General features: G+C 48.0%; 1 protein-coding gene across 2 annotated transcripts in view; it reads right to left on the bottom strand.

Annotated features, from left to right (window-relative positions):
• Window positions 1-324: 324 nt before the first annotated feature.
• LOC103689966 (MARCKS-related protein-like) overlaps window positions 325-27,814 on the bottom strand; it is a 980,777-nt gene continuing 953,287 nt past the window's right edge. The window contains exons 1-4 of one of the 2 annotated variants that reach the window (XM_063277724.1): window positions 4,773-4,987; window positions 4,385-4,648; window positions 2,265-2,897; window positions 325-1,807 (exon numbers count right to left, since the gene is read on the bottom strand). In XM_063277724.1, coding sequence (XP_063133794.1) covers window positions 985-1,800 — 816 coding nt within the window. In that variant the 5' untranslated portion in view covers window positions 1,801-1,807; window positions 2,265-2,897; window positions 4,385-4,648; window positions 4,773-4,987 and the 3' untranslated portion in view covers window positions 325-984. Of the gene's footprint in view, window positions 1,851-2,264; window positions 2,898-4,384; window positions 4,649-4,772; window positions 4,988-27,814 lie in introns of those variants that run through there. The other variant, XM_008759211.4, reaches the window with a different exon arrangement.

Below are 27,814 nucleotides of genomic sequence, written 5' to 3'. Positions count from 1 at the left end.
TCCCTTCATGGACACTAAGCCAAGGGATATCGGGCATCTCTAACTCCTTTTCTGTAGGCCATCTCTTGACCAATGCCTCGGCCAACAATTCAAGCTTTTTTTTTTCTTTTTTCTTTTTTTTGGAGCTGGGGACCGAACCCAGGGCCTTGCGCTCGCTAGGCAAGCGCTCTTCCGCTGAGCTAAATCCCCAACCCCTCAAACTTTTGACCTTTAAAAAAATGCACGTTTTTTTTTTTTTTTTTTTTTTTTTTTAAGGGACAACATTTATTCCTTTTCCAAATGTTACAGTAAATCCAGGTGGAAGAATGGTTTTAGCAGTTAGAAAAAAAAAGTACAAATCTGGGGTTTGGCCATTAAAAGTTATTTACAACAATGGGAGGGGGGAAAGACAACAAGGAGTTGTTTCACATTACAGACCTCCCTCCCGCCTGAAGCCTAATACTTGCTTATCAAGTCAGAGACACGGTGATTTCACAAGCTGGAGGTTTGAACTTGAGTAAGACATTTATAAAAACCCAGACAGGGGCAATGCCCTCCCCAGCCCAGGTGCCACAGGGCACAGCACAAGAGACTAAGAATTCAACAAGGGAAAGGCTGGACGCTCGGGGTTTGGGAGTGTAAGCCCCACTTCTGGCTCAGGGGCTTGAGAAGCAGGATAAACAAAACGAACTTGGAAAAGAATTGGAAACCCAGCAGTTGCCTTCAGCGGGGATGGGGCTTGGGAAGGAGAGAGGCAGGAGCATTTCACATCACTAACCTAACTTGGGAACCGTAAGGGACCATCTTCAACTGGCCTAATAGTAAGACCAAATGGCTGATGGGAGAATCCACAGGAGGGAGAAGAGGGAGCGTGGCTGGGACGGGGCAACAAGCCCCTTCCTTTCTGGGCACAGGAAGGCAGCCAGGGCACAAGGTCCAGATGGTGACCTCACAAGGACAGCACAGTTTTTGCAGCTTAGAGATCACCCACCAGCCCCCGCCCAGCTACTCATTCTCAGCACTGGCAGATGCGGGGCCACTCTCTGGGCCCGAGGGAGTGGATGGCTCTGCAGCCTGGGGCCCTGCCTCTTCTTCCGCGTCTCCTCCCTTGGAGACAGCACTGGCCTCTGCCCCCTTGGCCTGGGGCTCTTGGCTCTCCGGGGTGGCAGCAGCCTTCCCTTCTTGGGCAGTGCCCTCATCACTGCAGGCGCTGATTTCCCCCTGCTCTTGCTCTTCCTCTGTTGGTGAGGAGGCTGAAGAATCACCCCCACCCTCCTTCCGATTTCTCTTGAAGGACAGGCCACTCAATTTGAAAGGCTTCTTGAAAGAGAATTTCTTCTTCTTCTTGGGGGTCTCCTTGGGGGCGACCTCCCCCTTGGCCTCAGCTTCCTGGCTAGGGGGCGCTGGCTCGATGGCATCACCAGTAGCCCCAGCTGCCTCATCTGCTCCGTTCACGGGTGGTGACTCCCCTTCACCCTTGGGGGTTAAGTCTCCATTGCTTTTCACGTGGCCATTCTCCTGTCCGTTGGCCTTCGCGGGGGAAGCGCCCGCTGCCTCCTCGGCGGTCACGTCGCCCCGGGGAGCCTTGGAGCTCTGGCTGCCCATGATGGGGGTCTGCTGGGGGCGCCCGGAGCCGCCCCGCGCTGGCGCCGCAGGGGATAGTTCGGCTGGGACAGCCCGGCGGGCAGAGGGGTGGGGCTGCGTCCGAGGGGGAGGGGTACGGGGGGCAAAGCGCGCTGCACCCCCGCTCCGCAGCTGACCCGCTAGCTGCGCCCACTGCTGCTGCGCTCCGCGCCAGAATGCCCAAATGCACGTTTTCATATTAAACCTAGACTCGTCACTCAAAGAGGGCTGGAATCAATAAACTCAGCCTGGCCCTGTTTTATGTTCCTTCCTCCATTATCTCCCACCCGTATACTCTGTTCTAACACACATTCCCCAGACTCCTGCTTGACTGAATTAGCAAACTCTTTAAGTTCCTTAGCAGTAGTGTGCACTCCCCCTGGGTCCTATGTTCTGTCTCCTGTCTGGTGTTTGGTCTAGAAGCAACTATTGGTGGGCCCTGAGGGACATCAGGATTGTCACATGTGGCATCTGTTTAGGGAAAGTCACTGATGGCTTAGCACACAAAGATTAATTTCCTTAGTCGTGGGTGGAAGAGACAGTATTTCAGAGGGTTAGGGGGGAAGTATGTTTTCTGAGGATGGAGAGACTTTTTCCTTGGGTCAGATAAACCTTTGAGAATCTGAGAGTTCTCAGCTTCAGTTCAGCTCTTCCTCATGCACCTCTATCCCATTCTTTTTTTTTTTTTTTTTTTTTTTGGTTCTTTTTTTTTTCGGAGCTGGGGACCGAACCCAGGGCCTTGCGCTTCCTAGGTAAGGGCTCTACCACTGAGCTAAATCCCCAGCTCCCCTCTATCCCATTCTTAACCAGTGAATGCCCTCACTTTAACCAGGACTTGAAGTTTCACTCTAACCCTGCCAACCACAGAATGGGGGCTTTGGTTTGATTGTCTGCAACTTGAGCTCTGTGGCTTCTGGAGAGAAGATTGTCCTCCAGGGCACACTCGGAAACCTTTACACCGTTGATGCGCATCTGGAGCAGTCAGTTTTATCATTGCTCTCACCACTGTCCTTGCCGTATTCCGAGATGCTAGCAGTTGGTTGATTTTATCACAGAGATCATACTTCTCCGTTGTCAGTTTGTTCAGGAATGCCAGGAGCAATGCCAGGAGCAGCCAACAAGCCGCATCATTTTCCTTATGTGCAGGGTCACCAAACCTGTTGCCTCCCACAGTTAGTGATCCAGTATAATCCAATACATTTATCTCCTTTGTAAAATAGTCCACACCACGGGCTTTCTGTACTCTTCGAACTTCCAAGAGAGGCTTCAGTAACTGTGTTGGCAAATTGGAAATCCTATATGTGGGGGAAAATATATTCTAATAAATATATAAAAATCATTATATGATTATTAGAATAGCGTAACAATGGCTGTCTACCAACAGAAGGGAATGTCAGAATCTCAAAGAAGTAGGCTGCACGAAGGCCAGTGGGGGAATGGACTTGCTGGAGTGGGCAAAAGCAAGCAAGCAGAGCGGCCAAACCTTCTTGCTCCGCGTGCCAGCAGAAGGTGTAGTCCAGATGGAAGACGGCTCTTACCGCCTCAAAGATGCAGATTACAAGCAGATCTTCTCATTTAAGAAAAAAAATTCTCGGGCTGGAGAGATGGCTCAGCCGTTAAAGGCTAGGCTCACAACCAAATATATAAGAAAAAAAATTCTCACATGTGTGCCCAGGCACTCATATTTTTAATGTAATAATTAATTACTTAATTATGATAAAATTGTGTTTATTTGTATTTATTACATATTAACATATTGATACTATTTTATAATATAATCATATATGTAATAGAGTCATGTATAATTATATATAAAATATAATTACTTATAATAAATATTTGCTTATAGTTATGTATATTAACTATGTATATATGAATATACAAAAATATATAGAAAACAATTATTTTTTTTGGTTCTTTTTTTTTTTTTTTTTCGGAGCTGGGGACCGAACCTGGGGCCTTGCGCTTCCTAGGCAAGTGCTCTACCACTGAGCTAAATCCCCAACCCCAGAAAACAATTATTTAATGACTACTAGAACTAGTCATTATATATTATATATCACATATCATTTATATTTATATATTATTGTAGGATGATGTCACAGGTGAGGCAGGTACAGGATAGAAGGAGGCCTGTCATTGGAGGATAAGGAAGGATGGGCAGGGGAGAAGTTTGAAGGAAGAGGAGGGGAGGGAGGAGGAGACAGGGCAGAGGAGAGGGGCAGAGAAGCCGTGGCAGGACAAGATGGCAGGTGATGTTAAGATTCTGCTCTGTGTATTTACAGGTTGTTATTAATGTTCTCAAGGGATGGATGGTACCGGGCTTTGTATGTTTAAGTGGGCAATTATATCTTACCAATTGGATCTAAGATAATTGTGTTGTGTGGTCTTTTATGTGAGGGTTTGAGTGTAGGAAAGTGTGCGGCTGGGATGTGTTTCCGCCAAGATATCTAGCAGATATTTGGGCACCGAGGTGCAGACCAAGCGGGGTAAAAGACACAATACTTTTTATTTTTATATTTTTACAACAACATATTATACATTATACACTACATACTACGTGTTATATTGCATATTACATATTTCATATTTTATTATATTTATATATCAAATGTCATCTAGCATATTATATGCCATATGTCGCATATTATATGTGAGAAATAATGTAGTAAATATATAGATAATTCTTTAATGACTACTAGATATAATTAACTAAGTTGACAACCAAGAATAGCCATCCCAAGTCTACCCCTTTTCAATTTGACACACAAATGTATCTCACCTCTTCTCTGTGTAGCGGGACAGAATTCATACTAGTGAAAAATCACCACGAGTGCCGAGAGTAGAACAACCTTCAACTGTGGTGTAGATTTCTATCTTCCACGCCATAGCTGAGCTCCGCTTGTTAGGACTCCATAGGGAGAAACACAGCAAAAAAAACTCGTGGTGGTGTGCCGTAGTTTCTTGCCGCTCCCTTGGACTCGCGCTGATTGGCAGAGTGATGTCAACTGAGACAGCTGAGGCAAGACACTTGCTGAGGTGAGACCTGTGGAGGACATGTGATATTTGGAGGGAGTATAAAAAAGACCCAACAGACTGTGATGGAGGTTGAGGCTTGCCTATGGAGCCTGCTCGGCTTGCTTGCATAGCTAAATGCTTGTTTACCTCACCTTGCTGATCTTTGCTTCCCTGAGAGAGGCAGAGAGAACTTCTCCTGGTTTCCCCGCTGATCTTGCTGACTGGAGCTGAGGCGGAGGCCCGGCTGGCTGTCTCTGCTGCTGATTGTGTTAGTCTACTGACTGTTGAGAGCTGGACTGCTGGTATAATCATGAAGGTTTTGACAGTACATTGAGCTGCCGCCGCCGACCTGTTAGCTGAACTGCCGATTTCCTGAAAACAGAGGGGAGTTGCTCTGAAGAACCATTTGTAAACAGGTCCACTTCCCCTGTATCCTTTCTTTTCCGCTACCTCTGGTGGGTGGTGGGCTAGAAGGGAGGGTAAAGAGCATTTGAAAACATCCTTAAAAATAGACTTTGAGGGGTTGGGGATTTAGCTCAGTGGTAGAGCGCTTGCCTAGCAAGCGCAAGGCCCTGGGTTCGGTCCCCAGCTCCGAAAAAAAGAAAAGAAAAAAATAATAGGCTTTGAAAAAAATTAACGTTACAGCTAGCTGGTTAGCCAATGACTGAGCAGGGGAGAGAATCGAGCTGGACTTCCAGGCAGGGGAGGGAGTGGGGAGAATCAGGGATAAGTCACAGGGAGAGAGTCCAGGAGATATCAGGAGAGAGCACCTGGAGCCCAGAGAGACAGTCAGTAGTAACACACAATCGTCATGGAACTCTGCCGGGAGGCACCCGGATGAGTTTAGAGGATTAACCTAGAGTAACCGTTCAGTTGTTGCATCCTTAGATTTTGAAAAGGAGATGTAATAGACCAGTCTCAGTTACTTGGGAACTAAGTAAGAGGAAAACTGAAACACACTCATTCAGCAGCCACTGACTGAGTACACCATAGGATTCATACTGAGGAAACCAAGCAAACAAGGAAAGTGGAAAGCCCTTTCCTTGTACCTCAGCCCTAGTTTGGCACGAGAGCATTCATGACGGCAAGAAACCTTATAAAGGCAGAGCATCAGAGGGCCTTCAGTTATGTTAACACCTTAATGATATATTGCGTATTTCATACTGGTGAGAAATCTTGTCAGATTGTTAAAAAGTGTGAGAAACCTCTTAAGATCACCTTAGTATCAGCGTTAACGTTAACTTAATGTACTTCAGGGAATCCACATTGATTAAAAGAAAAACCATCGATGTAGGGAAAATGGAGGGGTGCCTGGGCGCTTAAGAGTCTTAACTGCTCTTACAGAGGACCTGGGTTTGTGTTGGGTTCCCCGCATACATAATGGGCAGCTCACAATTACCTGTAAGTCCAGTGCCAGAGAATCCATCAAACACCTTCATCTGGCCTCTCTGGGCACCTGAGTGTATTTAATGTAGTACACATAAATTCAGGCACACATATACATCCACGCAGTTTTGTTGCTGTTAGATTAATCTAAGAGTTTTTAAAGAAAAATTCCAACTCCCGACTTAACATATCCCCAGAGTTTTCCCTTTGTCTCTTAACTGTGTCTTGTATGTGTGCATGTTTGTGTACATGTGCATTTGTGGGAGGGTACACGTGTGTGTGTGTGTGTGTGTGTGTGTGTGTGTGTGTGTCTGTGAGTATCCTCCTTAATCACTCTTCCACCTCATTTCTAAAAAATATTTAAAATTCTTATCTTATGTGTATAAAACTCTTATATATGTGTCTGAAGTGGAAACTTATGGTTTCCTTAGAAAGTCGGATGTGCTGGATGGTGTTTTGCTTGGGCAGACACACGTAAAGGAGTGTTTTTCTGAAGAGGACACAGGTGAAAGTACATAGCTATTTGAAGGAACGCTTCACTGAAGCAGACACAGGGAACGGATGTTTTGCTAAAGCAAACGTGGGAAATGATGTGTGGTGAAGGACTCTTCACTAATGACCTGCATGTTCACCTTGCAGTTCATGGCTGAGCTCAGTTTGTTGTCACTCCGTGGAGAGAAACTCACCAGAAACCTTCTCATGATATTCTGGTGGCTTCTTTCTGGAGTGATGTCAGCTGACACAGACTCTCATGGGTTTTGCTAAGACAGGGTCACATGCCGAAACAAGACACGGGGTGGGGCAAGACCCGTGGAGGACACTCGATGTTTGGAGTGTAAATAGGACTCAATGGACAGTGATGGAGGCTTGCTTGTATAGCTAGCGTTGCAACGCTTCTCGGTCTCCCCTCTGCTGATCTTCACTTCGTTGAGAGTGGCAGGGAAAAGAGCTTCTTCTGTCCTAATTGATCCTTCTGGCTTGTGCTGATTTGTTTGAGACCTGGCTGTTTCTGCTAGGTCGTGCCACAGCTGTTGATTTGTGTTTGCTATTCCCAACACTGCTGAACTGGACTGCTGGTGTATTCATGAAGTATTTTAAACAGGATCGAGTTGCTGCTGCCGCCGCCACTGCTGCTGCTGCTGCTGATAATGATGATGACAGTGACAACGATGACAATGATGATTGATGATTGGTGATGATTCCGAAGGACCCCATGGCCTTTCGCCAGCCTTATACCCACCTGCCTCAGGCCAGGGCTAGGCCAAGTTCCACTCTCCACCCACAGTTCTCAGGAGGAGCAGGAACATTCGTGAAAAACCACAGAATGTACTGACTTACAGTCACCTGACCCTCTGGTCCCAGATAGAGTTCGAATGCATGTCATAATCTGCCCAGGCTTGCTAGCCAATAGATTCAAAGGTCAGTATGTTTAGCCAATAAGTTTAAACTGTAACCTTGCTGATGTAACCTGTACCCCTAAAAAGTATGAAAACTGCTTGTTACAGCCATTCGGGGTCGCCTTCTAGTCACTTGCCACAACGGGCTGATTGAGGGTCGATCCCAACGTGCTGGAAAATAAACCTCTTGTGTTTGCTTCCAACTCCATTCTTTTTTTTTTTTTTCTTTTTTTCGGAGCTGGGGACCGAACCCAGGGCCTTGCGCTTGCTAGGCAAGGGCTCTACCACTGAGCTAAACCCCCAACCCCTCCAACTCCATTCTTGTGTCTCACTTGGGGAGGTCTCCTGGTAGTTAAGACTCACTTAGAGTCTTACAATTCCTATGAACTGAACTGCTGCTTTCCTGACAACACAGATGCGATTGGCTCCAAAGAAAATTTCTAAACAGGTGCACTTGCCCTGTATTATAATAACCTTTCTTTTTCCATTACTTCTGGTGGGTGGTTGGCTAGAAGGGAAATTAAAGCGTTTAAGAACCATTACTAAAAGTAGGGTTGAGAAAAATTTGAAGGTATATGGCTATTCTGACTGCACATCTGTGCACCTCATGCATACACTGCCCAAGTGCCCAGAAGACAGTATTGGATCACCTAGGACTAGAGTTACAGTGACTGTGAGCCACCATATGGGTCCTGGAAATTGAACCCAGGTTCTCTGGAAGAGGAACTTGTGTGCTTAACTGCTGAGCTACCTCTCTACCTCTTTTATTTTAAAGACAGAACTTTTTTTTTCTTTTTTTTTTTTTTCGGAGCTGGGGACTGAACCCAGGGCCTTGCGCTTGCTAGACAGTGCTCTACCGCTGAGCTAAATCCCCAACCCCAAAAGACAGAACTTGTTAAAGAACCTGAAACTTGCTTATTTGACAAGAGTGGCTGACCAGCAAGCCCCACAGATCTTCTTGTCTCTTTCTCCCAAGTACTGGGGATATGCTCAACACCCAACTTGTTAATGTGTGTTTTGGGAGAAGAAATTCAGGTCCTCTGATTGTACAGCAACCACATTACTGACAGCCATTTCCAGCCTCATTGTTTATAATTTTGAAGAGTGCAGGATACATCACCGAGTGCTCCACATCCCAGGTTTAAATCATTTCTTTGTGAGTGGGTCGTTGTTTTGGTTTAAATAGGCACCTTACAACCATCCATAATTTTGGTTCCAGATAAATCCGACATCTGACATGTGATGTCTGCTGCTACCAGGCACACATTGCTACACATACTGAAAAGCTCTCAGGGAGAACTTTCCCTCGGGATGGAGACCCTCTAACTCCAAAGACCAGACCGAGACACCACAGGATGCAATCAGCAAGAGGATTTGGTTTATTGTCGGGATACACAGGCACAGGCACCTGCGGGCGCTTCAGTCACTCGGGGGACTGGCACGCCCCACAGAACCAAGGATGGGCTTTTATAGGATTTTGGGGAGCAGAAGCAAGCATACAGAAGCAGATGCATGGTTACAGGGATATAATTGGTGGATTCTAATATGGCAAGGGTTTATCCCGGGGGCAAGTTTCCTAGCTACCTTCCTGAAACATAACGACTGACTCGGCCCCCCAAGGGTTCAGCCCGGGGGCAAGTTTCTTAGCTACCTTCTTGGAACATAACGACTGACTCGGCCCCCCACCAGGGTGTGGGACCTCTCCCGGGGCTTTTTTTTCATTGTCAGGTGCTCAACCGAAGTCGTCCTGTTGCCAGGCCTTCAACCAAACACATCCTGCTTGGCAGCCGCTGTGTACTCAGTGTTCTAACCTTTCCCTGAACCAGTCATCTTAAGTACAGCCTTGCAAAATGGCGTTACTGCTGCTAAGCTGGGGTCTTTCATTCCCCCATTTTTTTTTTTTTGCTAACTTTGAGTGAAATCTTTCACTCGACTTGGTCAAGAAATTTCTGTCTGGTGGGGGCTTATTCCCCCACTGACTCTAGGCCACAAAAGGACTAGGAGGAGCCACGTAGGAGTTTTAACTTTAAGGGGTTTGGAGTGCGCTGAACTCTCCATGTCTGGGGTGTAGTGTTGTGATTAGTCAATTCCTCAGACCGGACTGTCTTGACGTGTGGTGTGTGGATCTAAGCCGAGACTCCGTCTACCTTTAGGGCGGTCGGGGTAGTCAGGAGGACGGTGTAGGGTCCTTTCCACCGTGGCTCGAGATTCTTGGTCTGGTGTCTGCGCACCCACACGGTGTCTCCAATCTGGAACGGGTGTGGCACCACTGGATGCTCAAGCTCGTCCTGGTAAGCAGCGGCCAAAGGTCTCCAGACGTCTCTCTGTACAATCTGTAGGGCCTGTAAATGGGCCCTCAGAGAAGGGCTGTCAGCAAAATCAGCAATGTTTGAATCAAAGAAATGGACAAATGGGGGTGGTGCTCCATACATTATTTCAAAAGTAGTTAGACCATGGGGGCCCGGGGTATTTCGGGCCCGATATAGAACTAGGGGAAGGAGGGCCACCCAATCCTTTGAGCCAGTTGCAAGCGTAAGTTTGGATAAAGTCTCCTTAATTGTTCTATTCATGTGTTCTACTTGACCTGAACTCTGGGGTCTATAGGCACAATGTAATTTCCAATCAATCCCCAGCAATTTGGCCACCAACTGACTTACTTGGGAGACGAAAGCGGGCCCGTTGTCCGACCCCAACGCTTGAGGCATGCCATACCTGGGAAAGATTTCCTCGAGGAGCTTCTTGGTGACCATTTTTGTAGTCTCGTGTTTTGTGGGGAAGGCTTCGACCCATCCTGAGAAGGTGTCTACAAATACTAGGAGATACTTGTATCCATATATACGTGGTTTAATTTCAGTAAAATCAATTTCTCAATGGATGTCGGGACGGTGTCCCCTAGGACGAACTCCTTGTCCAATCATGGTCCTTTCCGGGTTAACCTGAGCGCACGCTTTGTAACTCTCAGTCACCTTTTGTATCGCTTTGTCCCAATTCAAAAAACACAGATTTATCTCTTCCCGATCTAGTAAGGTTTTTATCTTCTTAAACCCCAAATGGGTTAATTTATGTAAAAAGGAGATCAATTCAAAAGTCATTTTTAGACCCACTGTTTTAGTTGAGGGTGGTAGATGGCCCCCATTTTTTTAGGAGCTCTATGTCCTCATGGGCATAAACCCAACTGGTTTGTCCCACTGGTGGAGGCGTGGGTTGGTCTGGGCTATTTAAGGGCAAGATTTGTTTGTTCATGGCCGCTTTTCGCGCCGTGGCATCGGCCAGCCGGTTTTTTCGTGCCTCTGGGTTGTGCCCTTTCTGGTGTCCTGGACAATGTATAATACTCAGTCTTTTGGGCAAGAATAGGGCTTCTAAGAGGGCCAGAATTTTAGCCATATCTTTACCCTCAGATGTGAGCAGCCCCCGCCTCCGGTAGATCTCCCCGTGGATGTGTGCCGTGGCAAAGGCATAACGGCTGTCTGTATATATATATTTAGCCTCTTACCTTTTGTCATCTTGAGCGCCTGAGTCAAGGCGATGAGTTCAGCCCGTTGTGCGGAGGTACTAACAGGCAGGGCTTTCGCCCAAATCACTTTGTCCTCCGTAGTGACCGCAGCTCTGGCCTTTCGCTCTCCCTCTGCCAAGAAGCTGTTGTCATCCGTGTACCATGTGTGGTCAGCATTCTGAAGAGGCTGGTCCGATAGGTCCGGCCTGGTTCCATGTACTTCTGCGAGGATTTGTAGGCAGTCATGTTGTTCTGTCTCCTCTGGTAGAGGAAGCAAGGTGGCAGGATTGAGGGCGACTACGGGCCCAAACTGAACCCGTTCTGCATCCAGTAACAAGGCTTGGTGTGAGAATTAGAGAGCCAGCGGTCTGGGGGCTGCTTTACCAAGGCCTCCACTGCATGGGGTGCTAGGATGGTGAGTGGCTGTCCCAAAGTCAATTTTCCAGCATCCTTGATCAGGACAGCAATAGCAGCCACCATCCTTAGGCACGGTGGCCAGCCGGAGGCCACAGGGTCTAATTTCTTAGACAGGTAGGCCACAGGGCGTTTTCAGGGTCCCAACCTTTGTGTTAGGACCCCTTTAGCATACCCCTGTTTCTCATCGATGAACAGTTACTGAGCAAATTGTAAGGGTTTGGAACAGTCGGATGAATATCTTCTATCCTCATGTTGACCTTTTTCAAGTCTTGTATTGGCCTATAAGCTCTAGTGCCGGGTTTCTTAACAGGCAGAAGAGGCGTATTCCAAGGCGACCGGCAGGGGACTAGGATGCCTTGATCTAGAAGCCTCGTAATGTGAAGCCTTATACCTTGATAAGCTTCATGTGACAGGGGGTATTGTTTTATGGAGACTGGAGTTGTAGTGGCCTTTAACTGTATAATTAAGGGGGGCTGTTGGAGCGCCAACCCCATCCCACCAGTCTCTGCCCAAGCCAGTGGAAAATTCGTGACCCAAGTGTCTATTTCTAGGGATTGTGGCTTGTCCTGTCCCGGTTCATATAGTCTATATTCATCCTCTAGTTGTAGGGTTAGAACTTGAAGGGGAGTTCCGTGGGGGCCAGTTATTTGGGCCCCTCCTTCCTCAAAATGAATTTAGTTTGGTGAGCAGGTCACGGCCCAGCAGAGGGTACGGGCAGTCCGGAACATGTAAGAAGGAATGGGTCACCTTACCAGTAGCCAGCTGAACCCGGCGGTCCGTAGTCCATCGGTATTGTTTCTCACCAGTAGCTCTTTGTACCCAGGCCGTCCGGTCGCTGAGTTGTCCTGAAGCTTGAGTGAGGACTGAATGCTGGGCTCCTGTGTCTACCAGGAAAGTAACCGGCTGCCCCCCAACTTAAGCGTTACCCTGGGCTCGGGGGGGGGGGGCTCCTGGCCCTGACCTCCCTAATCTTTATCTAGAGCCAAGAGGGAGGTTCGTGGTCGAGGCTTTCGGGGTCCGCCAGGCTTCTTGGGGCACTCTCTGGCCCAGTGCCCTTTCTCTTTGTAATAGGCACATTGATCTTTATCCAGCTTCAGCCCCTTTCGAGCTCCCCCGCTATCTCCCTTCCTTTTTTGGCCCTGAACTACGGCGGCCAAGATTCGACTCAATTCTTAGTTTCTTTTTTTATCTCTCTCTTATTAAAAATCTTTTCAGCTTCTTTAAGTAAATCCTGTAATGTATAGCCCTGCAAATTTTCTAACCTCTGTAACTTAGTCCTGATATCTGGAGCAGCCTGTCAGATGAAGGACATAGAGACACTCGTCATTTGTCCTGGGTCATCTGGGTCATAGGGAGTGTACATACGGTAGGCCTCCTTAAGTCTCTCTAGAAAGGCGGAGGGAGTTTCCCCTGCTTCTTGTAATACCTGTTTTACCTGAGCCAAATTAGTAGGGCGTCGTATAGCCCCTCGGAGACCCGCTAGAAGCAACTGGCGATAAAGGCGTAGGTGTCCCTTACCTTCAGCTGTATTAAAATCCCAGTTTGGTCCTCAGGCAGCTGGGTGGGACGCCCATCATCTCCCAGAACATGCTTTCTGGCCTCTAGGAACACTCCTTGTTTTTTTTTTCTGAGGTTAAGAGGGCCTGTAAGAGCTGTTGGCAGTCATCCCAAGTAGGCTGGTGGGTAAGTAAAACAGATTCTATTAGGTCGGTGAGTGCCACCGGATCTTTGGAGAAAGAAGGGTTGTGTTGTTTCCAATTGTAAATGTCAGCTGCTGAAAACGGCCAGTATTGGGTCTGGCCACCGGTTCCCTGTCTAAGTGGGAAAGCCTGGGAGGTTGAATCTGACATCACCTCGCGCTTATTGCGCAATCTCCCTGCGACAGGGGAGAAACCCTTATCAGACTGTGGCCCGGCAACTGATCTGGCCGGCGGCTCTGCCTCCTCCGTTTTAGCCGGGCCTGTCAGAGAGAAGATCTATGAGAGGGGAGTTTGGGTCTGCCGGGAGGACAGGTTTCTTAGAAGGCTCTGATTTCACAAAGGTAGAGAGAGGAAGACGTGGCCGGCAGACCGGGCGGGGCCGAGGGGACAGGCTGGGGGTTGAGGGGAGGCCAATTCGGGTCCACGAAGGGTTCCGCCCAGGGGGGGTGGTGTTTAAGGCGAGACTCTCTCAAGTGATAATATAAGAAACCTGGTCAGGATGTCCGTGGACGACCCGATCTTTAACCTGTAAAATAATGATCTTATTAAATGTGCCATTCACTGGCCATCCCGCTCCGAAAGTGGGCCACTCGGATGTGCAGAGAGTCTGCCATTTTCCTTTTTTTTAACCTCGACGGACTGGTTGTGTGCCCGGCCGTGGACGTCTTTCCAATGATCAAGAGTGAGACTTAGGGGCGTTGTTAGGGACTGTCCCATGTTAGTTCTAAGGAAGATTAGAACACAGAGAAAACAAACAACACCAACAGTCAAACAAACAACAGACAGGCGTGCTGCACGGCTTTGGTACCAAACTGAAAGCAAAAAGTCAGATGGAGGTGGCAAAGGTCCGGGGCCCTCTGAAAGCCAAAAATACAGAGGTGCCGTTAGTCCGGATCTTTCTCCTCTCCCAGATTGGGCCCCGAAAAGTCGGGCCCCAACACCCTTGGAACGTCTTCCAGGGCTGCGGGGCGAGAAGTCCGAGCTCGTCAGCTCCTTCTTCGTCCCGCCCAAATTCCAAACAACCTGGCTGAGCGCTCACAGAACAGACCTGGCTGAGCGCTCACAGAACCTGGCTGAGCGCTCACAGAACAGACCTGGCTGAGCGCTCACAGAACCTAGCTGAGCGCTCACAGAACAGACCTGGCTGAGCGCTCACAGAACCTGGCTGAGCGCTCACAGAACAGACCTGGCTGAGCGCTCACAGAACAGACAGAATAAGGCAGAACGAGACAGAATCAGACAGACGCCGGCCGGCTTACCTCCCAGTGGGTGGTCGGTGGTCCCTGGCTGGAGGATCTCCTTTCCCGGCCAATGCACCAAATGAAAAGCTCTCAGGTTCCCTCGGGATGGAGACCCTCTAACTCCAAAGACCAGACCGAGACACCACAGGATGCAATCAGCAAGAGGATTTGGTTTATTGTCGGGATACACAGGCACAGGCACCTGCAGGCGCTTCAGTCACTCGGGAGACTGGCACGCCCCACGGAACCAAGGATGGGCTTTTATAGGATTTTGGGGAGCAGAAGCAAGCATACAGAAGCAGATGCATGGTTACAGGGATATAATTGGTGGATTCTAATATGGCAAGGGTTTATCCCGGGGGCAAGTTTCCTAGCTACCTTCCTGAAACATAACGACTGACTCGGCCCCCCAAGGGTTCAGCCCGGGGGCAAGTTTCTTAGCTACCTTCTTGGAACATAACGACTGACTCGGCCCCCCACCAGGGTGTGGGACCTCTCCCGGGGCTTTTTTTTCATTGTCAGGTGCTCAACCGAAGTCGTCCTGTTGCCAGGCCTTCAACCAAACACATCCTGCTTGGCAGCCGCTGTGTACTCAGTGTTCTAACCTTTCCCTGAACCAGTCATCTTAAGTACAGCCTTGCAAAATGGCGTTACTGCTGCTAAGCTGGGGTCTTTCAATACATGCAGGCAAATCCTCATGCTCAGAAAGTAAAACTAAATCTTTAAAAGCAATATGTATAGTATGGTATATCCTTAGATAAGACTTAAATAAAACTATTCCCCTTAAAATTACCCAGCTTGTTGTTAAATGAATTACAAAATTGCTGGGAGCCTGCCCGACCTGGGATGGGTTGAAGTGGAACACAGAGTCAGATTGAGGTGTCGCTGTAAAGACTGATGGTCTCCAGATGTTCTAGCTCTCTTACACTATACTGAATGTTTGCTGGTCACTTCTATCAAGACCTCTTTCTGAGGGCTAAAAACTGCTGGCTTAGGCAATTAACAGCTGTAGCCTAAGAGCAGGAGTGGAGTGGGGTTGGGGGGATTAAGTAGCCTTTGTTCTATCACCTGTAACTCCAAGCCTGCTGGTTGAAGTCACAGGAAGAAAAATGGACACTTTGAAAAGCGATTGTAGCCTTTATTTCTAAGTTCTCTCCAAAAAGTTCTCTAAGAAAGTTTTTCTTGGCCTAGAGAGATGGCTCAGTGGTTAAGAGCACTGACTGACCTTCCAGACATCCTGAGTTTAATTCTCAGCAACCACATAATGGCTCACAGCCATCTGTAATGGAATCCGACACGCTGTTCTGGCATGTGTTAAGACGACAGTGTACTTACATAAAATGTAAAAACAACAACAAAGAAACAAAGAAAGTTCTCTAAAAGGTTCTTCTTCCCTTTGTCCTCAGCACTTATACATCTTTCAGAATATGTTCACCACAAGTTTACATATAAATTCAAATAATAAATTGAGTAAGTTTACAGCAGAGAATGTTTACATGTATATCCATTAAGAATAATTATCTGGCTAAACATTCATTATCTGTCATTAGATCTACAGACTCATGGAGAGTTAAAGACCATAACTAAATTATCATTGAAGTTTTGTATAGGTAAACCCATTCAATTTTTTAATCTTCTGTTCTTGAACCTACAGTAAATCATTAGTTCCTTTATTATGACCTTGGGTTTATGCTTTTACAACCTCTTGGAATGTGCTCTAAGTTGCAGCTGCCTGCTTTTTATATCAGAAGCAATTAACTCGTGACACTTGAAAACTGGCAGAGTTCTCATTGCAGTTCTGACGTCAGAAAGACTCGATAGCAGTTCATTTATAAATGATCTTAATAATTACTGATATAATTTTAGGAATTCTTGTAGGATCATTATTAAAAATTAAGAAATATATATATTAGGAAAAGCATATTAATAGCAGGAATCTTTCCTCAAATATCAATCTCTTTAGCCTTGTCTAAAGAAGTGAATCTATCATAACTTTACAGTCCATAGCAGAACCATTTCAGGAAGATCACCTGCTAGTTTTTAGCTTCTCTTAGGTGGCTCCTGACAACAAATATTTAACGTTTATGCGAATAGCTCCTGAAATTGAAAGGCAGATGATTTCCCTTTTTGAAATTAATTAGAAAAATCCAAAGGTAGCCAAATGTAGTGCACATCTGTAATTTCCGAATTCCAGAGGCAGAAGTAGGGTCCACCATGAGTTCAAGGTCAATTTTAACTACAGTGTAAGTCTCACTATGCCTCGTGTGTCGGGGATTGCTTTTAATGTTTTGAATTCATCTGGCCTCCAAAATCAGGACTTTGCATGTCCAAATGCTGAAAGTCCTTGTCTCCAATTGGTTTTTTGATTGATCAATAAAGATCCAATAGCCAATGGCTGGGCAGGTAGACTGTGGTGAGACCTTTTGATTTTCATGGGCTATGAACTAGGAAGAAGAGAGATAGCCAAGCAGCTTGTATGAATTCAAGTAAATGGACACTGACCACTTCCCCAATTGGCCTGGGGTAATGGGAAAGTTTAGGAGTCTCAGTAGTATTGGAGGGAAGCGTTTGCTAGCAGGGGAAGGCTTAAGAGTGGCCAGTCTTTGAGGTAGTTATGACACGTCAAAAACGTGTGTGTGTGTGTGTGTGTGTGTGTGTGTGTGTGTGTGTGTGTGTGTGTGTTGTTTTATCATGAATCCAAATTGCTCCTGGGCAGATGCACGCATGTGACCTGCCAGCCAAAACTACCACTACCCTTGTGTCAAGAAAAAAGTATAACAAAAAAATCTATAAGAAAGAACTGCGATGGGCATCTCTGAGCTATACCTTAATATCACCATTTTAACTTGGGGGAAAGCAAAAAAGAGAGTAGAGACTACATAGCTTCCAGAGAAGGAACTAGGCTACAGATTCTGTCAAGACACTTCTTTAAACCTCTGTGTTTGGGCCAGAGAGATGACTGAGACATGGCCTTTGCAGAGCAGTTAATTTTGGTTCCAGCAGTCAGACCCACCTCTATCTCTAGCTGCAGTGGATTCGCCACGCTTTCCTGTCCTCCATGGGCACCCAAACAACATGGCATTCACATGCATGTACATAAGTGAAAATAAACCATTAAACTACTATTTCATTCTACAACAGCTCCCCGCCCCCATCCTGTTACATAAACAAAGCCAGCAAGGCTTAGAAATGTTTAGAAAGTTAGTTAAGATGGGAGTTTATGAAGAGACAAAATTAATCGGCTGTCTGATTTTTCTATCCTTGCTACATAGATAGATTTCCCATAGCTCTCTGACCGCAATAAATGTTAATCAAAAGGGGAAAAGCATTCTAGGAGAGATTTAAAGGAAGCAGATATTGGCTCCTTCCCACAGAGGAATGTATGCGCTTCGTTAACTGAAAAACAATTGCTCCCCTTAACGTTTTTCCTCTGGCCACTTTTCTGGAGATTCTAGGCTTGAAGAAAAAGAAACAGTATTTATTATGAATGAAGAATGGCATTTTATTTAGTACACAACAGCTGAATGGAGATGGGTCCTTGGACAGCCCACTTATCGATGTAGGAAATAAATCAGGTGGTTTAAAATCTGTTTAAATCATTTCCAGATGTTCAGAGCCCTGATATTAGGTCCCATTAGTGAGTATTGGGGGGAGTGATGGGCAGCTTCTTGGCCCAGTGTGGATTGACTTGCGGTAAGCTTTTCCAGGCAAGTTCTAGAAACCCATATTGGGCAATACCCACGTGTTGGGCAGTATCCACTCTGTTCTGCCCAGAGAGGGGTATCACATTCCAAAACTTAAGGAAACGATCAGGGATTCGGGAGCCACCACAAACCAGACGATAGAACAGCCGTTCCCCAGGCACCAGCTCCAAGGCCTTCCGAGCCTCTTCAGAGATGAACTCTTGGGGTTGAGACTCTGGGCCCAGTAGCAGCTTCAGCAGTAACCTCTGGAGTCTAGGCTTAATCTGGTACAGGTCCATGAGCTGGTAAAAGTTTTTCATCCAAGCAGCCTTGTCTGTGGTGTACCGCTGCTGTAGCATCCGCAAAACATGGTAGAGCGCCACAAATGTCTCCCATGAAGGTAGTGCTTCTCTCTCTTCTGAGATTGCTGTTGTCTTCCTCTGTTTGGCCAGTCTGGGGTGCCAGCTTTTCTTCTTTAAAGGCTTGAGTTCCTTTTGAAACATCAGTGCCAAAGTTTGTCTGTCTACAGATGCATGGGGCCCCGTGAGAATGTCTCTTTGGGTGGGGTAAAATTGTCGCATCTCAATCTCTTTGAGAGAATCAAATAGCTGCTGCCTACGGGCGCTTCTATGTGGTTCACTGAGGAGTTGCCAATTTACCTCCTTTGAGTCTATAGTCCTACTGGTGATCAGTGGTAACAAAGGCCCAGGCTGAGGCACTGTCTTCCTTTTCTTGGAAAATGTGGGGATCTCTACTCTCTTTCTGGAATAAGGGAAATCCTTGAACATCAAGGCCAGGGACTCTCTGTCCACAAACGGATAATCACCTCTGCGAACATCCCTTCCGGTTCGATAAAGGTGCTCTGTGTCCTTGATGGCAGTTGAGATCTGCTGAGCCAGCTTCTCCCTGTAAGTCTTGGCCAAATGATCCCAGCTGACGACTTCTTGGTACCGAGCTTGGGGGGCTGAAATTATCTTCAGTTTAGGGGCAGAGGGTAATGTCTGCCACCCCTCTTTTCTTTTAACTGGAGGGACTACTTTTAAGTGTGTCAGACTTAAAATGTCTTTACTGAGCGATGGGGTTTGACTTACTAGGCTCGGCTGTAGGTGCTGAACAATGGCCTTTAGTGTGGAAAGTCGTTTCCCTTCCCAATAGCTATGTGAAGAGAAGTCCCCAAGGCACTGGTACAGTTGTTGGTAACTCTCCTTGGAAATTGGTTCTCCTGCCTCCAGCCTTCTGAGGGTGTCATTAATCAAGTCCTCATCTACGATATGTGTGTCTGTGTATACTGGGCTGGGAAATCTTTCAGTTGGCCCTTTAGGGGAAGAGGCGGGGGTAAGGGGAACAACCTGACCCCTAATTTTCTCCAGTCGAATGTCTTGATTCTGCAAGATCCAACTCAACCTATCACCTTTAGGCTTTTGTGGTTGTAGGATAATGGGTAATTCTAGCCGTGGTATGTGGGGCCACTCTGGGGTTTGAGTCTTTAAGTCAGTTCCTATAGCTTGCGAAAGATCCTCCCTGTCTTCCTCCAAAATTCCAGTCTCTTGTCTTCTCTGTGAACTTGCCCTGGAGTCTGCTTCAAGAAATCTATTCTCCCATCTGTTTTTCAACTCTTTTAGGAATAGTCCCAATTTCTCCTGTGAGGACACCTGGGGTGCTAGTAAGTGACTTTTGTCCACGAATCTAGAATCTCTCTCCTTGTCAAGCAAGCCCTCATCCCTCAGAAGTGTTTTCCATCCAGCGACAACCTCCTTTTCCTCAGCAAGACTCTCTACTTCTATTTGTTGTTTGGACAAAATTGAGCCTGGTTTCATCATTCTTTCTTTTTCTAAAAGCATCATCTCTTTAAATGTCCTCTTTTTGGCCATCTCCGTCCCCTCCTCTTCCTTCTTCAACCCTTCCTCTTCCTTCTTCCTCATATCCCATTCCTTAATCCTCCCCTCTCCCTCCTTCTTCCTCCCCTCCTCCTCTTTCTTCCTCATATCCCATTCCTTAGTCCTCCCCTCCCCTTCCTTCCCCTCCTCCCCTTCCTTCCTCCCCTCCCCTTCCTTCCTCCCCTCCCCTTCCTTCCTCCCCTCCCCTTCCTTCCTCTCCTCCCCTTCCTTCCCCTCCTCCCCTTCCTTTCTCTCCTCCCCTTCCTTCATCCTCCCTTCTCTTTCCTTCTTCCTCCTCTTCCTTTCCTTCTCTTTCTTCTTTCTCACTTTCCTTTCCTCCCCCTCCTCCTCCTCACTCAGGCCTTCTTCTCTGCTGAGATGCTCATATTCACTGAGACTAAACAGCTCACTTGGGCTCTGATCTTCACCAAGACTCCATTCCTCACCCTTTAGCCTTTCCTTGATTGGCATTTTCTTTTTCCAGCTTTCCTTGCTCAGGATTTTCCCACTTTGGAATTTTGCCTCTTTTGGGCTTTTCTGGACCAGGCTCTCTTCTTCTTCTTCATGGAGAATCCCTTTCTCTAGTTCCCTGGCCTTGTCCTTTCCAGGATGCCCCTGGATGAATCGTTCCTCCTCCTTCTCTTTGCCCAGGCCTTCCTGTGCACCTAGCCTCTTTTTCTTCTCAACCAACCTCTTTTCATATCTCCCTTTTAGGATCAGACTCATTTTCCTCTGTTCTGCAGTCAGTTTCTGTGAGTCCTCTTCAACAAAGCTAACCTTTCCTTTCAGGTACTTCCTCATTTTATTGGGCACAACCTCCTCTTCCTCCAGGCTCTCCCTTTTCTTCTCCTCCTTAGGTACCCCTGCTCCAAATGGGTAAGTCAAGCCTTCTTCCATTTTCTCCTCAACCCATTCTCTGATATTCTCTAGCAGCCTCTTCAGCTGGATCTCTCCCAGCTTGCTCTCTTTGAGGTTTTTGAGAAGCTCTACCACTTGACTTTGCTCTAAGAGCTCTGCCTCCTGGAACCTTTTCAACAGTGTCTCTACCTGGGCTCTATCCAGGAAAACCTCCTCATTCTCCCCTAACAGCATATAGTCCTCCTCCAACTGGTCTTCCTCAGTCACCACATCACCTTCTTCCTCAGCCTGCTCTCTCTCTTCTTTAGTTTTTGGTTCCTGTTTCTTAAGCACTTCCTTTCCATGTTCATAAATTCTCATAACGGATAGCCTCTCTTCTTCTGGCATATCTGTCTTCTTCGAATGCACTAAATTCAATTCTCTAGACACCCCAGCCAGGACCCTCAACATTTGCTTCTCAACTACCCCCATCTTGTCCTTGGCCCCAGCTTCTATCTCTTTAAGATGAGGCCTACTTTCTGTGGCCTGTTCCTTAACTGCTGGCTCGATTTTCTCTCTGGGTTTTCTCCAGTACTGAGTAACATGCCTCTGTTTGATCCTACTGGATAATTCTTTCTCTTGCTGGAACAATTTACCTTGCTTTTTCTCACTTTGTTTTTCTATTTGGGTTATTTCTGTTTTTCCCTTTCCTAACCTCAATCTTTCCCTGGCTCTTGGATGGCCCTCTTTCATAAACATCACTTTCTCCTCTTCCTGAACCAACTGCTTTTTCTGTTTGATCTCTTTCTCTTCTTCTTCCTCCTTCTCCTCCCAAAACTGACTTTCCTCTTTCTTACTCTGTAATCTTCCTTTCTTATATTGTAGGGTTGGCCTCTCTTCTCTTTCCTCAAATACTTCCTTGCCTTTTACAATCAATATTTCCTTTTTCTTTGGGTGTGTCTTTTTTTCTTCAGCCCATGGCTTGTGTATTCTCTCTGAAACTAGTATTGTTTTCTCTCTTGGCTGAATTTTTGTTTTCTCTGACTCATCCTCCACTCTCTGATATAATTTTACCCTTGGAATGACTGGTCTTTCTTCCTCTGACCTCCACCTCTTTTCTTCTTCAGCTGCTTGTTTCTGTTTCCTCATTTTCTTCTCCTTCCTTTTCTCCTCCCCCTCCCCCTTCCACTCTGCTTCACTTTCCTCCCTGTCCTCTTCTTCCCTTGCTAGCTTCACTTTCTCTATTCCCCAGGATGCTCTCCTCCCTTCATCACTTATCTCTAGCCCTTTCCAAACTTTTCTCTTTTCTGTTTGAGCTTTTATTCCCTGTTTCCATCTGGGTTTAACTTTTGGGGACAGTTCCCTCATTTTCTCAAACCATTCCATTTCTTCTAGATCCAGTTTCTTGCTTTCCTGAGCTAAGAGCTTTTTCTCCTTGGCTTTGTCTTCCTTTTTCTTCTCTTGCCCCAAAACTGGCTCTTGCCAGTCTTCCTGCTGTTCTTCATCCTTTGCCCTGACAAGTCTATCCTTCTTTTTCTTTTCTTTTGCAGACCAGTCTTCTTTCTTTTGAGTCAATATATCATCTTGTTCTGTCAAACCCTCTGTTTCCAACATTTCCTCACTCTCTGCCTCAGGTGATATCTCTTCCAGAGGATAGTCCTGCATACGCATCTCCCAGTAGTCCTCCTCCTCCTCCTTCTCTTCCTCCTCCTCCTCCTCCTCTTTCTCCTTCTCCTCCTTTGCCTTCTCCTTCTCCTTCTCCTTCACCTTCTCCTCCTTCTCCTCCTTCACCTTCTCCTCCTTCTCCTTCACCTTCACCTTCTCCTCCTTCTCCTTCTCCTTCTTCTCCTCCTTCTCCTTCTCCTTCGCCTTCTCCTCCTTCTCCTTCACCTTCTCCTCCTTCGCCTCCTCCTTCACCTTCACCTTCTCCTCCTTCTTCTCCTCCTTCGCCTTCTCCTTCTCCTCCTTCGCCTTCTCCTTCTCCTCTTTCTCCTTCTCCTTCTCCTTTGCCTTCTCCTTCTCCTCCTCCTTCACCTTCACCTTCTCCTCCTTCGCCTTCAGCTTCACCTTCTCCTCCTTCTTCTCCTCTTTCTCCTTCTCCTTCTCCTTCTCCTTCGCCTTCACCTTCTCCTCCTTCTCCTTTGCCTTCTCCTTCTCCTCCTTCTCCTTCACCTTCTCCTCCTTCGCCTCCTCCTCCTTCGCCTTCACCTTCACCTTCACCTTCTCCTCCTTCTCCTTCTCCTCCTTCGCCTTCTCCTTCTCCTCTTTCTCCTTCTCCTTCTCCTTCTCCTTTGCCTTCTCCTTCTCCTCCTTCTCCTTCACCTTCTCCTCCTCCTTCACCTTCACTTTCTCCTCCTTCTTCTCCTCCTTCGCCTTCTCCTTCTCCTCCTTCTTCTCCTCCTTCGCCTTCTCCTTCTCCTCCTTTGCCTTCTCCTCTTTCTCCTCCTTCTCCTCCTTCACCTTCTCCTTCTCCTCTTTCTCCTTCTCTTCCTTCTCCTTGTCCTTCACCTTCACCTTCACCTTCACCTTCTTCTCCTTCTCCTCCTTCACCTTCTCCTTCTCCTCTTTCTCCTCTTTCTCCTTCTCCTTCTCCTCCTTCTCCTTTGCCTTCTCCTTCTCCTCCTTCTCCTTCACCTTCTCCTCCTCTTCCTCCTTCACCTTCACCTTCTCCTCCTTCGCCTCCTCCTCCTTCGCCTTCACTTTCACCTTCTCCTCCTTCTCCTCCTTCGCCTTCTCCTTCTCCTCCTTCGCCTTCTCCTCCTTCTCCTCCTTCTCCTCCTTCTCCTCTTTCTCCTCCTTCGCCTCCTCCTCCTTCGCCTTCACCTTCTCCTCCTTCTCCTCCTTCACCTTCTCCTTCTCCTCTTTCTCCTTCTCTTCCTTCTCCTTCTCCTTCACCTTCGCCTTCACCTTCACCTTCACCTTCACCTTCTTCTTCTCCTCTTTCTCCTTCGCCTTCTCCTTCTCCTCCTTCTCCTTTGCCTTCTCCTTCTCCTCCTTCTCCTTCACCTTCTCCTCCTCTTCCTCCTTCACCTTCACCTTCTCCTCCTTCGCCTCCTCCTCCTTCGCCTTCACCTTCTCCTCCTTCTCCTCCTTCTCCTCCTTCTCCTCCTTCTCCTCCTTCGCCTTCTCCTTCTCCTCCTTCGCCTTCTCCTCCTTCTCCTCTTTCTCCTCCTTCGCCTCCTCCTCCTTCGCCTTCACCTTCACCTTCTCCTCCTTCTCCTCCTTCACCTTCTCCTTCTCCTCTTTCTCCTTCTCTTCCTTCTCCTTCTCCTTCACCTTCGCCTTCACCTTCACCTTCACCTTCACCTTCTTCTCCTCTTTCTCCTTCGCCTTCTCCTTCTCCTCCTTCACCTTCTCCTTCTCTTTCTCCTTCTCCTTCTCCTCCTTCTCCTCTTTCTCCTTCTCCTTCTCCTCTTTCTCCTTCACCTTCACCTTCTCCTTCGCCTTCTCCTTCGCCTTCTCCTTCTCCTCCTTCTCCTTCACCTTCTCCTCCTCTTCCTCCTTCACCTTCACCTTCTCCTCCTTCGCCTCCTCCTCCTCCACCTTCACCTTCTCCTCCTTCTCCTCCTTCACCTTCTCCTCCTTCGCCTTCTCCTTCTCCTCCTTCGCCTTCTCCTCCTTCTCCTCCTTCTCCTCTTTCTCCTCCTTCACCTTCACCTTCTCCTCCTTCGCCTCCTCCTCCTTCGCCTTCACCTTCACCTTCTCCTCCTTCTCCTCCTTCACCTTCTTCTTCTCCTCTTTCTCCTTCTCTTCCTTCTCCTTCACCTTCGCCTTCACCTTCACCTTCTTCTTCTCCTTCTCCTCCTTCACCTTCTCCTTCTCCTCCATCTCCTCTTTCTCCTTCTCCTTCTCCTCCTTCTCCTCTTTCTCCTTCTCCTTCTCCTCCTTCTCCTTCACCTTCGCCTTCACCTTCTCCTTCGCCTTCTCCTTCTCCTCCTTCACCTTCTCCTCCTTCGCCTCCTCCTCCTCCACTTTCATCTTCTCCTCCTTCTCCTCCTTCGCCTTCTCCTCTTTCTCCTCCTTCTCCTTCACCTTCTCCTCCTTCTCCTCCTTCACCTTCTCCTTCTCCTCTTTCTCCTTCTCCTCCTCCTCTTTCTCCTCCTTCTCCTCCTTCTCCTTCACCTTCGCCTTCACCTTCTCCTCCTTCGCCTCCTCCTTCACCTTCTCCTTCTCCTCCTTCACCTTCTCCTCTTTCTCCTCCTTCTCCTTCACCTTCTCCTCCTCTTCCTCCTTCACCTTCACCTTCTCCTCCTTCGCCTCCTCCTCCTTCGCCTTCACTTTCACCTTCTCCTCCTTCTCCTCCTTCGCCTTCTCCTTCTCCTCCTTCGCCTTCTCCTCCTTCTCCTCCTTCTCCTCCTTCTCCTCTTTCTCCTCCTTCGCCTCCTCCTCCTTCGCCTTCACCTTCTCCTCCTTCTCCTCCTTCACCTTCTCCTTCTCCTCTTTCTCCTTCTCTTCCTTCTCCTTCTCCTTCACCTTCGCCTTCACCTTCACCTTCACCTTCACCTTCTTCTTCTCCTCTTTCTCCTTCGCCTTCTCCTTCTCCTCCTTCTCCTTTGCCTTCTCCTTCTCCTCCTTCTCCTTCACCTTCTCCTCCTCTTCCTCCTTCACCTTCACCTTCTCCTCCTTCGCCTCCTCCTCCTTCGCCTTCACCTTCTCCTCCTTCTCCTCCTTCTCCTCCTTCTCCTCCTTCTCCTCCTTCGCCTTCTCCTTCTCCTCCTTCGCCTTCTCCTCCTTCTCCTCTTTCTCCTCCTTCGCCTCCTCCTCCTTCGCCTTCACCTTCACCTTCTCCTCCTTCTCCTCCTTCACCTTCTCCTTCTCCTCTTTCTCCTTCTCTTCCTTCTCCTTCTCCTTCACCTTCGCCTTCACCTTCACCTTCACCTTCACCTTCTTCTCCTCTTTCTCCTTCGCCTTCTCCTTCTCCTCCTTCACCTTCTCCTTCTCTTTCTCCTTCTCCTTCTCCTCCTTCTCCTCTTTCTCCTTCTCCTTCTCCTCTTTCTCCTTCACCTTCACCTTCTCCTTCGCCTTCTCCTTCGCCTTCTCCTTCTCCTCCTTCTCCTTCACCTTCTCCTCCTCTTCCTCCTTCACCTTCACCTTCTCCTCCTTCGCCTCCTCCTCCTCCACCTTCACCTTCTCCTCCTTCTCCTCCTTCACCTTCTCCTCCTTCGCCTTCTCCTTCTCCTCCTTCGCCTTCTCCTCCTTCTCCTCCTTCTCCTCTTTCTCCTCCTTCACCTTCACCTTCTCCTCCTTCGCCTCCTCCTCCTTCGCCTTCACCTTCACCTTCTCCTCCTTCTCCTCCTTCACCTTCTTCTTCTCCTCTTTCTCCTTCTCTTCCTTCTCCTTCACCTTCGCCTTCACCTTCACCTTCTTCTTCTCCTTCTCCTCCTTCACCTTCTCCTTCTCCTCCATCTCCTCTTTCTCCTTCTCCTTCTCCTCCTTCTCCTCTTTCTCCTTCTCCTTCTCCTCCTTCTCCTTCACCTTCGCCTTCACCTTCTCCTTCGCCTTCTCCTTCTCCTCCTTCACCTTCTCCTCCTTCGCCTCCTCCTCCTCCACTTTCATCTTCTCCTCCTTCTCCTCCTTCGCCTTCTCCTCTTTCTCCTCCTTCTCCTTCACCTTCTCCTCCTTCTCCTCCTTCACCTTCTCCTTCTCCTCTTTCTCCTTCTCCTCCTCCTCTTTCTCCTCCTTCTCCTCCTTCTCCTTCACCTTCGCCTTCACCTTCTCCTCCTTCGCCTCCTCCTTCACCTTCTCCTTCTCCTCCTTCACCTTCTCCTCTTTCTCCTCCTTCTCCTCCTTCTCCTTCACCTTCTCCTTCTCCTTCTCCTCTTTCTCCTTCTCTTCCTTCTCCTTCTCCTTCACCTTCACCTTCTTCTCCTTCTCCTCCTTCACCTTCTCCTCCTTCTCCTTCTCCTCCTTCTCCTCTTTCTCCTCCTTCTCCTTCACCTTCGCCTTCACCTTCTCCTCCTCCTCCTTCACCTTCTCCTCCTTCACCTTCACCTTCTCCTCCTTCACCTTCTCCTCCTTCGCCTTCACCTTCACCTTCTCCTCCTTCTCCTTCACCTTCTCCTTCTCCTCCTCCTCTTTCTCCTTCTCCTTCTTCTCCTTCTTCGCTGTCTCCTTCTCCTCCTCCTTCACCTTCACCTTCTCCTCCTCCTTCTCCTCCTTCGCCTTCTCCTCCTTTGCCTTCTCCTTCTCCTCTTTCTCCTTCTCCTCCTTCTCCTTCGCCTTCACCTTCTCCTCCTTCTCCTTCACCTTCTCCTTTTCCTCCTCCTCTTTCTCCTTCTCCTTCTTCTCCTCCTTCGCCGTCTCCTTCTCCTCCTCCTTCACCTTCACCTTCTCCTCCTCCTCCTTCGCCTTCTCCTCCTTCTCCTTTGCCTTCACCTTCTCCTTCTCCTCCTTCTCCTTCGCCTTCACCTCCTTCTCCTCCTTCACCTTCTCCTTCTCCTCCTTCTCCTTCACCTTCTCCTCCTTCTCCTCCTTCACCTTCACCTTCTCCTCCTTCTCCTTCTCCTCCTTCTCCTTCACCTTCTCCTCCTCCTCCTTCACCTTCTCCTTCTCCTCTTTCTCCTTCTCCTTCGCCTTCACCTTCTTCTTCTCCTTCTCCTTCACCTTCTCTTTCTCCTCCTTCTCCTCTTTCTCCTTCTCCTTCTCCTCCTTCTCCTTCACCTTCTCCTTCTCCTCCTCCTTCACCTTCTCCTCCTTCACCTTTTCCTTCTCCTCTTTCTCCTTCTCTTCCTTCTCCTTCTCCTTCACCTTCACCTTCTTCTTCTCCTTCTCCTTCACCTTCTCCTCCTTCTCTTTCTCCTTCTCCTTCTCCTCCTTCTCCTTCTCCTCCTTCTCTTCCTTCTCCTTCACCTTCGCCTTCACCTTCTCCTCCTCCTTCTCCTCCTTCACCTTCTCCTTCTCCTCCTTCTCCTTCACCTTCTCCTCCTCCTTCTCCTCTTTTTCCTTCTCCTCCTTCTCCTCTTTCTCCTTCACCTTCTCCTTCTCCTCCTTCTCCTTCACCTTCACCTTCTCCTTCCCCTTCCCCTTCTCCTCCTTCTCCTCCTTCTCCTTCCCCTTCACCTTCACCTCCTTCTCCTCCTTCACCTTCTCCTCCTTCTCCTTCACCTTCTCCTTCTCCTCCTTCCCCTTCTCCTCCTCCTCCTCCTTTACCTTCCCCTCCTTCT

This window comes from Rattus norvegicus, chromosome 1 (genome assembly GCF_036323735.1).
Source record: "Rattus norvegicus strain BN/NHsdMcwi chromosome 1, GRCr8, whole genome shotgun sequence".
Lineage (NCBI taxonomy): Eukaryota > Metazoa > Chordata > Mammalia > Rodentia > Muridae > Rattus > Rattus norvegicus.
The sequence above is the reverse complement of the archived record's forward strand: the minus strand, read 5'-3'. Positions and strand labels throughout refer to the sequence as shown.